This window comes from Pinus tabuliformis, chromosome 6 (assembly GCF_031772625.1).
Source record: "Pinus tabuliformis cultivar Carrire ecotype Pingquan chromosome 6, CPIR1, whole genome shotgun sequence".
Lineage (NCBI taxonomy): Eukaryota > Viridiplantae > Streptophyta > Pinopsida > Pinales > Pinaceae > Pinus > Pinus tabuliformis.
In genome coordinates this window covers 343,287,182-343,302,215 of record NC_142292.1, presented here as the reverse complement: position 1 = coordinate 343,302,215, position 15,034 = coordinate 343,287,182, and the positions used below count along the sequence as shown (strand labels likewise).

The window sequence follows — 15,034 nt, the reverse complement described above, 5'->3', positions numbered from 1 at the left end:
ACAAAGCTTAATTATTTATGGCAGATATTAATATTGATATAAAGATATAAGCTTAAATGCTGTTATTATGAAAGTTGTGCAATGAATTTATTGTTCGCATATATGTAAAGAGGCGGTTGTGAGGCTAGTGAGGCTAGTCATGTAAATATATTAAGAATAAAAGAACTCAATTGTGAGTTGATGATATTAAGATATAAATATAATTTTATTTATAAAAATATGGTAGAATTGTCATAATAGTTGATTGATTTAATGCAAATATTTTGGCTAAAAGTTATTTTGCACATATGATACATCTAAATATATGTATTATTTTTCATTGCAATCACATACATTTATTGCTGAGATATTGTCAATTCTATTTATAATCATATTGTGGTTGATGCACTGCTTATTTGAAATATATTACACAACAACTAACACTTAGAGGTCACGATTAAAAACATACTAACTAATAGCTACATGAACATTCATGAAGCACAACAATACATTACTATATTAATTAGTAATATTGCAATACTCTATTCATGTGTCACATTACAACTTAGAGCTCCTCGCCCTCCCTCTCCTTTAGATTTTGGTCTTTCTACATTGATTTTTGGTTGACTCTCTACCTAACTTCAATGTTGATTTTGACAAATAATTAGCTAACATGGTTGACTTCCTTAACTAGTTTTACTAGTGTACTCCTAATGTCCATTTTGCCATTTATTCTTATCTTTAACTTCTTAGCTTCCCCTTTAACTCTTCATCTTCCTCTCAAATTCTTGGGCCTCCTATTTGACTATTTCGATCTATGCCCAACCTTTCAATTGCCCTTATTCGGATGTGCACACACCTATGCTTATCTCATGTTGTGTTGTTCCATGTACTCATCAATTGCTTGCCCCTACATTTTCTATTAGAAAGCTATTACAACCACATTGATTAGCATAATAATACAAATAAATGATAATGTCCAAAAAAAATCCTGAAAAGTTATCCAAACTTTGGAAGTTACTAACTAAAGAAACAAAAGAATCATTCACATGGATTTTTTTTTTTTTTTTTACTTGTAATTCTATTTTTATATTAATCAAAAGAACTACAACAAAGCTACAAAGAATTATATCTAGCTTTTTTTCAAAGTTTTTCATACAATACCAAAATGCCACAATGTCTATTATCCTATAATAAAGTTTGATTATATCCATTTGGAAAAAAAATTGAACACTTCTAAGTGGTATATGCTCTATGAAATAAACCTAAAATACTAATGACTTTGTTAAACATATAAGTTAAAAAAATGCATGTTGACTAGTTGCTTCTTCATTGTCGTATTGACTGGGTTTTAGTCTGGTTTTGCAATTTCCATGTCATTAACAAATTGATGCATTGTCTCTTCTTCCTTTGGTCCTCCACAATTTGAATTTAAAGACTATACCTTATTGGAGGCCTCAAATTAATCTCTCTTGCTCATATTTAGAACCATGACGTTTTTGTTGGATAATTATACCCATGATTGTTGCTACTGTAATGACAACTTGTTGTTCATTTTCATGAATTTTTGTTGTGGTTGTAAAAATTGAGGTTTTATTAGACTAAATGGACTCTTCATTGTTTCTTAACACATGCATGATCTCCTTCAATCCCTAATAGTCCATAATGTGTTTGTGATAATGGAGACTCCAAACCACTTATAAATCCTCTATTTTGCAAGCTCTTGGGTGCCCATTGTGGCATCAAATTGTAATTCACATTGAGCTTAGCACCTTCTAGCCCTAAGAAGCCCAACGAGTGTCAATTTTGTTCACTAAACAAGCAATGTTGCTTTTGCATAACCTAAATCTATTTAATTCACAAAGAAAATGGGATAAAGTAAATGAGAGCCCCCCAAAACAATAATGAAAAATAGCAACCCTGCATCCCAAAATATGCATCAAAATTGACAAATATAGGATGTTTTGATTTGGGAGGAGACAAGGGAGTGGGCTCACCGATATTCCTTAACAAAGAAACAAAGAAACATACAACCCCAAACAAACACAACTCACTTGGTTATCATGCATGCTTGATAACCAAAGCCTCCACATTCACTTATCAAACCATGGTGCCATAATCACACCAAGATGGGAGGAGAGTCCTTTCATGAGTTTATTACCGCATGAAGCTAGGTACCTAAGCATGTGAATAGGTGGTTCAAGTCGCTTCTCATAACTCCCCTTGCTATACGACTGAGCATCCACGTGATAAGCTATGTGATGCCCTAATTGCTGCTTCATGCCTTGATCCTCATGTTGAGATTATTATGGAATGGGTTGAGTATAAATATTACCACTAATATTAATGTCTCCCTCATTTAGAAGGATGGCTTTAGTATATATCCATCCTTTACTTGATTGTTTTCCTTAAGCACTTGAAAGAATTGGATACCAATAAATTTAAACACTTCCTTTTCGCCGACTCTAACACTGAGACTAGGAGATTATCAACTAAGGTGGCTTTCAAAACCATTTTGCCATCAATAATCTTAGAATTGCTAGCTACTATCAATAATTGAATTGTAGACGCGTTAGCTAACCTCAAACCTTGCAATAAAGCATAGACTTCTACTATGTTATTGGAAGAAATACCAAGACCCCAAACAAATAATGATTCTATTGTCCCTCAAGGGCTCATGATAACCCCTCTCGAATTTGCCACCCCACTTCACATGGGATTTTAGATATCTAGTACTTGTATAAATTATGTAAAAAACTACTAATATCAAGAAAAATTTCCAAAACGTTAAACACTATTACTAAATAAAAGCATAATGATCGTAAGCTTCCTCCTAATTATCCATGTTGGCCCAAAAGGTTGCTATCTACTAGCAATATTTCCACATCCTATTGTTGTTGTTGTACAATCTCATCTTTCTTGACATCCTCCAATACAAACCTTACTAACAACCTAACATTTGAGGCACTTGAAGTAGGACTTCTAGCCTAACTCACAGTGACTTATGAAAGGGCAAGACACTCAACTTGAAGATCTTCAATTTGCCTCTTTTGACTACATAGGCTTCTCAAAATGAAGGCATATTTAAAGTTTTTGGCTTCTTCCTAGGAATGCATCCTACCAGAAACCCCTTCCCACTACCACTTTCTTTAACATTGTCATAATAAAAAACCTATCCCTTTACAACATTCCCTCAAGTAATTAACGGCATAACATAAGACAAATAATTTATGAGAATGAGTCATTAACCTTTTGTTTTTCTATGCAAAAAGAGAAGAACATGGTAGGCTTCAGGAGGAGGAGATGAAATTTAAGCCACCAAACTAAGAAATGACTCACACCATTGCTAATGAACCAAATAAGGTTGCGCGAACCAAACCCAAGAAAACGCGAGAGAGAGCTAAGTGATCGAGGACTAGGGCCCCACAAAAACAATCTAGAAACCCATGAAGGAGAAGTAGAACCCAATTTAGACCTGGATGAAATAGAGAAAGGAAACACACATCCAAAATCTTTTGATATAACTTTCATAGAGGAAGATCAACCCTTGGAATAAGGCCAATTGCTCTGGTTTGATGCTCCTCCCTGATTCCATTCAAAGATGTTTTCTTAGTTTCCTTTGGGATCAAGAACAACTTTGGCCACACTTACTACCCTTCAATGGATTTAAAATTTTGGAATGGCCAAAGAGGAAACAATTCTAGTGCTTATCATTCCTTAATAAATTTGTTGTTTTTTGTTTTTGCTTGCTAGAGTGGTTGTGGCTTGTGAGATTAAGAAACTGGGACCAAGGACATCTAAGCCATCAAAATCACTTGAAAATTGCACCTAGCTTGGTCCACACTAGCCCTCAATATGCTTGGAATTTTATTTTTGTTTTTTCCTATGCTCAACTACTACGAGTTTCAAGCTTTGAACACCCTACAAAACAAAACCCTCAAAATCCAATAATATTAGTTAAATTTTAATCAATAAACTTGTTAATATCTCATCACAATTTATTTAAAAAAATGGTAATATATATATATATATATATATATATATATATATATTACTTATTAATTTTTTATTTTATTTTTTAATTCTTCTTATAAATAATATATATGTCAAATAAATTTTATAATTAAAAAAATCAAGATCAAGATCATTAATTTATTTTTTTATATATTTTTAAAATACACTCTAATTAAAATATAATAAAAATCTATACATTATTAGTAAAATATGAATATTTTTTTTTCCTCTAACCTTGTTAGAAAAAATTCAAAATCAACATTATTAAAAACTATTGTTTTATTTATATATTTTTAAAATACATTCTAAATTAAAAGATAATAAAAATCTATACATGAATAATGATGGGTTTAGTAAAATATGAAGAACGAAATTATATGTGTGGACTTATTAGAAAGTAAATTTGAGATTGTAACAAAGTTGATGCTCACAAATTTTTATAGAAAGAGATAAATTATCTTAACATCCATGAGGCTAAAGATAACCTATAAGACAGATTGCATCTTCATCTTCATGATGAAAAAACAAAACTCATAAACTTAAGTTTACCATTTGATGCAAAGCTCCTCCACAAAAAGATAAACCCCACAAAAATCAAATTAATATTAATGCACTATGAGTTTATATATATAATGCTGAGATAAATTATTTTAACATCCATGAAACTAAAGATAACCTATAAAACAGATTCCATCTTCATCTTCATCTTCATGATGAAAAAACAAAACTCATAAACTTAAGTTTACCCTTTGATACAAAGCTCCTCCACAAAAACATAAACCCCACAAAAATTAAATTAATATTAATGCACTATGGATTTATAAATTAAATTAATATTAATGCACCATGGGTTTATATATATAAAGCTGCTCATTGACCTTCAACACTTAACAAAACGACTAATTAAAATCTACAAGTTTAGACTTTAAACAAATAAAAAAATTACACAAGTTTAGAAAGAGGTACAGATATATTAAATTTTCCCTGTAATTACATATCAATGGTTCAAAAAAACCTCTGCAGATATTATTATTCTATAAAATGGCTTGTTCCAAAACCCTGTCGCCTGGCCCTCTAAAATAAAATTGTAAGACGGCGTTGATGTTGTGGCCTGTGAGAATCCAAACAATCTATAATTATATTCGAATCAGCTAGGCAAACAGCCGAATAGTCGAATAGAATAAAAAGGGCGTGTTGGTGCAGAGTGGCAGCTGAGAAGACGAAAAAGGTTTAAGCAGGGTTTAAGGCTTTTACCCTTAGACTAAGGAAACAATGGCTTGGAGAATGCGCACTGCAGCTGTCATATTGCGCAATGCCCAGTTCAACACTCTACACACTCGATCTCCTCCACAGGAAGTAGTTAAACGCATTTTGCCCCCAAAATACGGTCTCACATGGGTACCCATTTGGACTTTTTTCTCTATTGTTTTGGGTATTCTTATGCATCTATCGAGCTTGTAGTGAATTTATCTTTTTAATTTTTATTTTTGGAGCTCGTGTGCTGGAAAATGCATGCCTATATTCGCCTCTGTTAAGCTTTGAGTTTCATTCGAACTGTTTGTGGAAATTACAGGGGCGATTGCTGACAGGAGTGCTGTTGGGCTTTGGTATAGGCGGAGGAGCCTATGTTAGCACTGTGGATGAGGCTACATTCAGGTAGAAGTCAGAAAGTTATGTTGGTTTATATCAAATGCAGTTGCTTAATCAGTTCTTTTGAATGCTTTTTCTAGATGACTTGCGTTACAGCGAAATAAAATTGAAAAAAAACTAGATGATCGAAGCCAGAATAAATGAGATGGTTGATTATCTGAGCTAAATTTCAGCATAACCTTTACTTGATATTATTTTTTGCGAGTTGGGTATTCTGGTGCATATCGAATGCACAACTTAATGAGTATTTTTGGTGAAACTAGTATTAGAGTGAGAACTAAAACGACCAAACACCAGATGATGAAAGCCCTCATGGTTAAGATGATAGATCATCTGAGCTAAAATTTAGCACAGCCTATGTGTGTGTGTGTGTTTGCCACTTTGCTTTAACATATCATATTATTTAAGGACTCATATTATTTAAGGACTCTAGAAGATGTCTGCCCTCCTTATGCTGGTATGTTTATATTTCTGCTCTCTTTAAGTTGCCATGCTTATCAACCTTGGGATAACAATTTTTCATCGTAATGCAAAAGATTGAGAAGATGAGAGTCACATATTATGCTTTTCACATTTGAACTTGAAACCTCTTACACATATATACAGATCCTTAACCAAAAAGACCAAACCTGTGGTTTTGACAAGGTATCCATTATCGCTAGCTTTTGATTCCAATAGCTTCTTAAGTGACTTGCTACAGCATAGGAACACAGACGTGGAAATGGGACACAGAAATGTTGCCTGAGCTTATCTGCTTCTGAAAGGATTGGCAAATTATCCACTATAATTAGCTCTTCATTTCAATGCCTTGATAATAGAGTTGTCACAGCATAGAGACACTGAGGTGGGGGTGGAACCCAAAATCTCTTACACAAGGACACAGAGAACCTGGTTGAGCGTATGTGCTTTTGAAAGGATGATTCTGCAATTTATTGCCACTTTGGGACTAGTTGGCCACGCTTGTAGCCAAAGCAGTGTAACTGCTTTCAGGATGCAACCTAGTTTTACTTCACATGGCTCTAATACTGTTTATTTTTATTCTTAGAGGGTACTTTGTCTTCGGATGATAAATTAGCCGTCATTGAGAGACAGACATTGGGTGATTTTATAGTCATGGATGGTAGATATAATGGCATTATTTATTGCATTGCACTAGTACCTGTTGTACCACACTCTGCAAGGCAGATTGCAGACTGCAAAAATGTAGAATTCTAAGCCAGTCATTTTTTTTTACTTCAAATTTTTCTTTACATATTCTGTTCCACAAAAGAAAAGGATAGACATTGTGTAGATGTCAGTTGCATCACATGATGCCATTGGCATTACATGATAGGTCAGTGTTATTATCTTCAAGAAAACATGTAGAAGACTGCTTCCATATCTTTTCAATAATAAGTCTCAAAACCTGAGGATGTACAACCTCCAAGTAAGCAAAAATATGCAGTCCAATTAGTTACATCAAAATTTTAAATGATAGACCCGTCCATTAATCAATGTGCAGTCTTCAAATACGGTGTTAACCGTTTCCTTTTCTGGTATGAAGAGTCAATTGATTGGATTTGTTGAACGTTTTATTTCTTGACCTCTGTCCATTCTTGTTCCTGAGTTACGATCCAATCTCGGTGTAGTTGACTGAATTGTTAGACAATCTTCCCCTTTTTTGGAAAAGAGATCATCTTCAGCCACCCTGGTAAGGAACCCTGAAGAGGAGCCAAATTTTCCAGTGTCAGAACTTGCTTAGGGAATTTTCACTAGAATTGTCTCTGATTTCCGTCTCTGGCTTCCCTTTCTAGGCCTTTCAAAAGAGGAGGACCCTCCTCCTGATTGGAGATAGGGCATGTCAATGGGTGGCTCTCATTTTCTCCTTGGCCCCCTAGGTAGGCTTATGGGAAGGAGATTTCTGATTTTACTTTACTGAATATGAACAAGCTAGATATGCATAAGCAAAGGAAGGTCTACATCTGAAAGCATTATATTCATAATCCAGTTTGTGATTCCAAGACATACCTGCAACCTTTAAACAGATCTCATCTGGAAGACCCTTTTCAAGGTCCATTTCAGTGCAGATTGTTGCATATTTTACTATTTTCCTTTTTCTTCCAAACAACATTGGAATTTTCCAAGAGCATTGCCTATGGCTTCCAAGGGTTCTAGACCCCAAAAGTGTAGTGGCAGATTTGGGAGCCTAACCCAAATTGGTGCTCAAGTAAGAGAATCGAAGGAGGGATCAAAAGATGGATATCATTGTTTCATGCATAATCCTTCTTTATCCATGAACTAAGGTCTTGATTGGAGTATGTGATATTTGTTATCTGTTGAATTGAATTCTATGACAAAGAAGCCTTGGGTACACAGGTGACTCTATGCCTCTTCCCGTGATGTGGTGTAAGGTCCTGTTGACCACTAGAGTGGCATCTAATGATTATATGAGGACTCCATGCCCAAGGATGATCCAAAGGACACTTGTACCATTAGATATCATCAATCAACAGAGTTTTTTAACTCTACTTCTCGTCATCTTTCTTGTACACAGATTCCACACCCCATGGGGAATTGTAATAAGTGATACTAGTAATGATGAGTTTCGAGTCTGTAACAGGCCTAGGATGTTGGGACTCGATCAACAAATGAGTACATCTTGGAGTGTTTTTTTTATCTGGTTAATTATGTCTTTTTTTCAGAGACAGATAATTTTCTGGGTTTTTTCACTCAGTTTTTACCCCAAAGCCGGGGTGACGGTTTGAAGGTTGAGCCTCTAACACATCTTAGTGTCTAGAGTCGATGTATATTACCATACTAGATCACACACAAAATTTCATTGAATTTGGTTAGGTCTAGGTAGTCATTTTTTAACTTTTTAGATTTCCTGCAGGTCAAAAATTGCAAATAAAATTGTATTTAAATTGTAATAAGTGTAGTCAAGAGAAATTGTATGGGGTATGAGTAAGTCAAAAAGTTGAGTCAATGGACATGTGGAAGATCACTGAGCACACTCCATCATAATTATACCATTATTTCATAAAATCGAACTTCCCAAAGAGAAAGCAACAATTGCACATGTGGAAAATCGAATTTATTAGAGGAACCCATGTACTGAAGGAATATTCTATGAAATATCTAGACTGAGGATTTCGTGGGCCTTCTCTCACTGTTAGCTCGAGTTGCTTCTACCCTTAGCACTTCACATGGAGGATTACGAGTTTCACCTGAGGAAATCACGCAGTTCCTAGGGATCTGTGCAGAGCATCTTTGGGATCATCATCTGAAGTGGCGACACTTGGTTTGCATTTGATTTGTTTTGACTAGAGTTATTTCATTGCTTTGGTTCACTCATGGATATGTTTACCATGCCATATATGGAATTCGATTTCCCTTGAGGTGCACATATGGAATTCGATTTTGCTCTAGTGTCTCTATCTTCTCCACATCGAACTTGACTTACCTTTCCTTGGGATTTGCTCCAAGTTCAATTCTTACATGCATTTTTCCTTGGAATTTGCTCACAACTCTCTATATAATGAGGCTACGTGCTCTCATATTGTATCATGTAATACGAGCTATTGTGCTTTACTTGTTGTTATGCTTCTATTTATTTCTTCATGTCATTGTTTTTTTCATGCTTGTTTCAAGTTATGTTAGTATGCAACTATCTCATATGAGCATAAGAAAAACTTATTTGCTTTAGAAAAATAAATCTTCTAGTGGATAATAGATGTATCTCTAGAAATTCTTTCCACTGCACTTATTTAATTTCATGTCAATTTAATGACTTGTGGTGAAGTTTTGTAGATGAATCATTATTTGGTTAAGCTTTTCAAGCATGAGGGGAAATTCTCGGAGGAATCAACCTATTCTTGAAAAATATTCAAGGATAACCCGCATGTGTTAAACTCCAAAGTCTCATCTATATCTTATTTGTGTCTTGCAGAGATTCTTTCAAGTTTCTTAAAGCTTTTATTTTTTGTATCAAAATATCAAACTTAAAATAATTTTGTTTTTCACGTATTTCACTTCATTTATTAATATTTAGCTATTTCAAAGAGCTGAGTCATAGCTAGTCAAAAATGAGAACTTGCTCATACTCTTTGGCCTAACCTCTTGTAGATTATTTTTTGTAACATACTTTGTATGTTTTCGAGCTAACATTTGTTGTTGTAGATTGTTTCTAACCTGTTCTCTTGCAACTATTTATAGGATTCATTATTAGAAAACTACTTACAAGTTTGCATGCAGGACTGTTAAATTTGGACAACTAGGTCCAAACTCCATGTTCTGATGCTCAGATTAAGAGGCTAATATTTTTGTTGGATTCCTCTTTCTGAGAGGTGTAAAATCCATATAAAAATAGTCTTAATCCGATGAGCAGAACTTATATTTTGAATTTATTATTCTTAATAAATTATATGTGCAAAGGTCAACCAGTTTTGTAATGTAGGCTCACATGCCCAACAGATGTGTCACACACCCTCATTGATGGATATATATATACAGGAAAAGTTGGAGAGAATTTGATCACAAAAAAAACAACTCACATCTTCCTCTCTCATCCTAAAAAGTACGAGCTACCTGGAGGACGAATTTCAGCCACACGTGGGAAGGACGAAGAAGATTTTTCTGCTGCTAGGGTTTCTGCTGCTAGGGTTTCGCAGAAGTTTGACCAGCGTTGACTTTGGTCAACGCTTGGTCCAAACAAGTTGAAAACTTGTGGGAGGTTCGATTTTTGAAGGCCATACTACCTGACACAAAAATCGAGGTCAAAGGGTTGACCGTTTTGCTGCTGCGTTGACTTTTAGCTTGCTGCCCCTGCGTTGACTTTTCAGGACAGCGTTGACTTTTGTAGAACTGACTTGGGTTGACTCATCTACTGGTTGGAGGGTTGTTGTGACACATGCTGGGCTGGCTGACCAAAGGAGACTTTGCTGGTTGAAGCATCCTGTTGACCGCCGAAACAAACACATACATTTTTCTTGTTTCTGATTTGTCTTCTGTAAGATCTGCTTATATGTTCTATCTGCATTTTGCTTATCTACTTGTATGATTGCTGTGAGAAAAGTGAAATTGCTCTTAGCATAGAACATCTACAAAACTTTACATGGTATCAGAGCTGAGGTGAAGACAAACTCTATCTATAGCAATCATCATTGAAGGAAATGGATTCCTCTAAGCTTGAATTCAGGGAGAATGACAAGCTGACTGGAAGTGATGACTTCCATGCCTGGAAGATGTTATTAGATCTCAAATTAGAAGATCATGATCTCCTAGATCATGTGACAGGGAAGATTCAAGAACATCCATCAAATGCCTCTGCTGCTGTTAAACACAAGTATAAGAAGGGAGAAATCAGAGCAAAACTGCTGATCAGGGAATCCATAAATAAGAGTCTGGTTGCCTACATATCTGAACTAGGCACATCCAAGGAGATGTATGACAAACTGATACTTATGTTCCGAGTAAACAATGTGAACCAAGTGCTATTCCTCAAGAACAAGTTGAAGAATATGAAGAAGGGCCGAGACGAGTCTATTCAAACTTTCTTTATGAAGTTGACCGAAACCAGGAACAATCTGCTAGCTATTGGGGAGACAATAGCTGATCGTGAGATGGTTCTCACCGCACTTGGAGGACTTCCATATGAATGGCAAGTATTCACAACTACCATTCTCAACAATAATACCATCCCTAACTTTGATGAGCTTCTGTCTAGATGTATGCAAGAAGAAACAAGGATGAAGGAATTTGATAATGAAAGAAATGCTGCCTATGTTGCTCATTCCCGAAAGAAGAACTCTGGTGGTTCCAAGGACAAAGGAAGGACTAAGACTCAAAAGAAGAAGGGTAAATGTTTCACCTGCCATAGGACTGGACACTATGCTAGAGAATGCCCCTTCCAAAAGAATTCTCCCGATAGTGACGACAACAACAACAACTGAAGGAATGGGAATCAAAGAAATGACAAATCCAAAGGAAAGAGGAAGGCTCACTTTGAAGGAAACCATCCACCTTCTAAAAGGACCAGAAATACCAGGTATGAGGAGTCTAATGTTGTTGATAAAAGAAATGAGTATATTCTAATATCTGCTCTCTTAGCTGCATCTCCGCCCGACACTATGGATGTCTGGCTAATCGATAGTGGTGCCTCAAGACACATCACCGGATTCAAGGAAGCACTTTCTGACATGGTTGGAAGGGATACTAATCTAGAAATTACCCTTGGGGATAATGCCACTTATCCTGTGAAAGGGACCGGGACTGTGACCCTCCACTTGTCTCAAGGACAAGTCCTCCATCTACAAGATGTACTCTATGTACCCAAATTGAAGAAGAACCTTGTGTCTGTATCTGCCATGGAAGACAAAGGATTCAATGTAACTTTCTCTGATGGAAAGGTACTCATGTGGAAGAAGAGCTTCAAGGAAGCTATCTCAATTGGTTTTAGAGTTGGTACACTCTACCAGGTTGGAGGGAGTCCGTTGGGAGCTATGACTTGTGATACTATCCGTCAAACCGAACTATGGCACCGAAGATTTGGACGCCTTCATTACAAGGCTCTTCCCGAAGCAAGGAAGGTGGTGACAGGGATGCCTGATTTTGGAAATAATCATAAAGGTGTATGTAAGGGCTGTGCTGAAGGAAAACATACAAGGGGACCTTTCCCCTCACGTGTCACAAAGACATCTGAGATATTGCAACTGGTCCATTCTGATCTTTCCGGTATGTTGCCTGTAACATCCCTGGGGGGATGTTCTTACTATATGACATTTACTGATGACTTCTCTCGCAAAACCTGGATATACTTCTTGAAGAAGAAGGATGAGGCTTTCATGTGGTTCCGTACCTTCAAAGCCTTGGTGGAAAATATGACCGGAAAGAAGATCAAGATTTTGAGGACTGACAATGGCACTGAATATGAGTCAAATGAGTTCAAAGACTTTTGCAGAGAAGCTGGCATTAAGAGGGAGACTACCACTGCATATACTCCTGAGCAGAATGGTGTTGCTGAACGCAAGAATAGGACTATTGTGGAAGCTGCCCGTGCCATGCTATGTGACCAGGGTCTTCCAAAGTTTCTGTGGGGAGAAGCTGCAAATACTGCTGTGTACATTCAAAACCGATGCCCTCATTCCGCTTTGGACTCCAAAACTCCCGAAGAGGTTTTCTCTGGTAAGAAACCCGATGTCTCACATTTTAGAATTTTTGGATGTCCTGTCTATTTTCATGTGCCGAAAGAAAAGAGAAGTAAGCTGGACGCTACTGGGAAGAAAGGAATGTTTGTGGGCTACAGTGAGACTTCTAAGGCATATAGAGTCTATGTACCTGGTCAAAGGGAAGTAGAGATAAGCCATGATGTCACTTTTGACGAAGATGCTTCCCTGAAGAAAGTAGTAGATCTTCCTAGATCTGAAGAAAACCATGAAGAAAGACCTGGAAATCTGGAAGAACCCCAGGATGAGACTATGCCTGATGTTGAAGAGCCAATGGACCCTATTAATCCTTCCCCTTCTCTAGGAAAGAGGCCATCATGGCTCAGGGACACCCTCGAAGATGCTGAGGGTCATGCTGCCCCAAGGGGAACATTCCGAGAAAGCAAGAAGCCGTGTAGATACCAAGGGTATCTAGCTGCCATGAGTACTATTATACAATCTGAACCTGGATCTTTTGAAGAAGCCATCAAGCATCAAGTCTGGAAGGATGCTATGCATGAAGAATATGAGGCTATTATGAAGAATGATGTCTGGGATGTGGTCCCGAGACCGAAGGACAAATCTGTTGTCACCGCTAAATGGCTCTACAAGATTAAACATGGATCTGATGGGAGTGCTGAAAAGTTTAAGGCAAGATTTGTTGCCCGTGGCTTCTCTCAAAAGGAAGGAATTGACTATGACGATATATTTGCACCTGTGGCTCGATATACCACCATTCGATCCATCATAGCCCTTGCTGCTACGCAAGGATGGAGTCTTCATTAGATGGATGTCAAGACTGCTTTTCTGCATGGTGCAATAAAGGAAGAGGTGTATGTAGAACAACCTCTGGGATTTGAAGTTCAAGATCGAGACACTTATGTCTGCAGGTTGAAGAAAGCCCTCTATGGGTTAAAGCAAGCACCCAGAGCTTGGTATGAGAGGATGGATAGTTACTTGATGAAGTTGGGCTTCACTCGAAGCAATGCTGATCCAAACCTTTACTTTAAGGTTGAGGAAGGAAAGCCTCTCATTCTAGTGCTGTATGTAGACGACCTCTTCCTGACAGGTGATGACCCTCTCATTCATCAATGTAAGAGGGAGCTTGCTGCTGAGTTCGAGATGAAAGACCTAGGACTGATGCACTATTTCCTAGGCCTGGAGGTCTGGCAGAGACCTGGAGAGATTTTCCTTTCTCAAGGAAAGTATATTGTGAAGCTTCTGGAAAGATTTGGGATGGTGGACTGTAAGTCCGTGTCGACACCAATGGAACTCAACTTTAAGAAGTTGAGTGGCAGCGCTGCAGGGCCTATCTTGGCCAATCCTACTGAGTATCGTCAACTCATAGGAGCTTTGATGTTCTTAGTGAACACCCGTCCGGACATATGTTTTGCAGTGAATACTTTGAGTCAACAGATGGTTGAGCCTCATCATTTTCACTGGGTTGGTGCCAAGAATCTTTTGAGATATCTTCGGGGCACGATAAACCATGGGCTGAGATACACTGCCGGGAGTGTGATACTCCGGGGATATACTGATGCCAATTGGGCTGGCAGTGTGGTGGATCGTAAGAGCACATCTGGATGCTGTTTCAATCTTGGTTCTGCTTCGATCTCATGGATGAGCAGGAAGCAGAAGTCGGTGGCTTTGAGCACCACAGAGGCCGAATACATTGCTGCTAGTATGGCCTGTTGTGAAGCAGTTTGGTTGAGGAAGCTCTTTAGTGAGCTGTTCCAACATGTGCTAGATACCACTGTAATACTCTGTGATAATCAGAGTGGGATTCGTATGACTGAGAATCCTGTGTTCCACGACCGATCCAAGCATATTGATATCAGGTACCACTTTATCCGGGATATGGTACAGCGAGGCGCCGTAAGGCTCGATCATATGGGAACTGATGAGCAGGTCGTGGATATTCTCACTAAGCCCCTGGGGAAGGTCAAGTTCCTAACCTTCCGTGAGAGTCTTGGTGTCGTGGAAAGACCCTATGATGTGGGTCCTGTTGGACAATGAGCTCTGGGGGGCTTTGGGGATAGCTTCTCGGAGCTATAAGCACTCATAATGCTTCTGCCCCACCCTTGTGATTATTGAGCTGGTTCGCCACTCATTTAATCTGTGCCCCGTATGCATCCTACCCATTGAGTTCAGGGCTCATGGGAAGTACCTCTCATTTGGCCAATGAGGTGTGGAAAAGCTAGAGACTATTA

At 37.6% G+C, this 15,034-nt stretch overlaps 1 protein-coding gene across 1 annotated transcript in view; it reads left to right on the top strand.

Annotated features, from left to right (window-relative positions):
* The first annotated feature begins 4,985 nt into the window (after window positions 1-4,985).
* PYRD (pyrimidine d) overlaps window positions 4,986-15,034 on the top strand; it is a 302,811-nt gene continuing 292,762 nt past the window's right edge. The window contains exons 1-2 of the mRNA XM_089415909.1: window positions 4,986-5,391; window positions 5,567-5,649. Of these exons, the coding sequence (XP_089272035.1) occupies window positions 5,266-5,391; window positions 5,567-5,649 (209 nt within the window). The 5' untranslated portion in view covers window positions 4,986-5,265. The remainder of the gene's footprint in view (window positions 5,392-5,566; window positions 5,650-15,034) is intronic.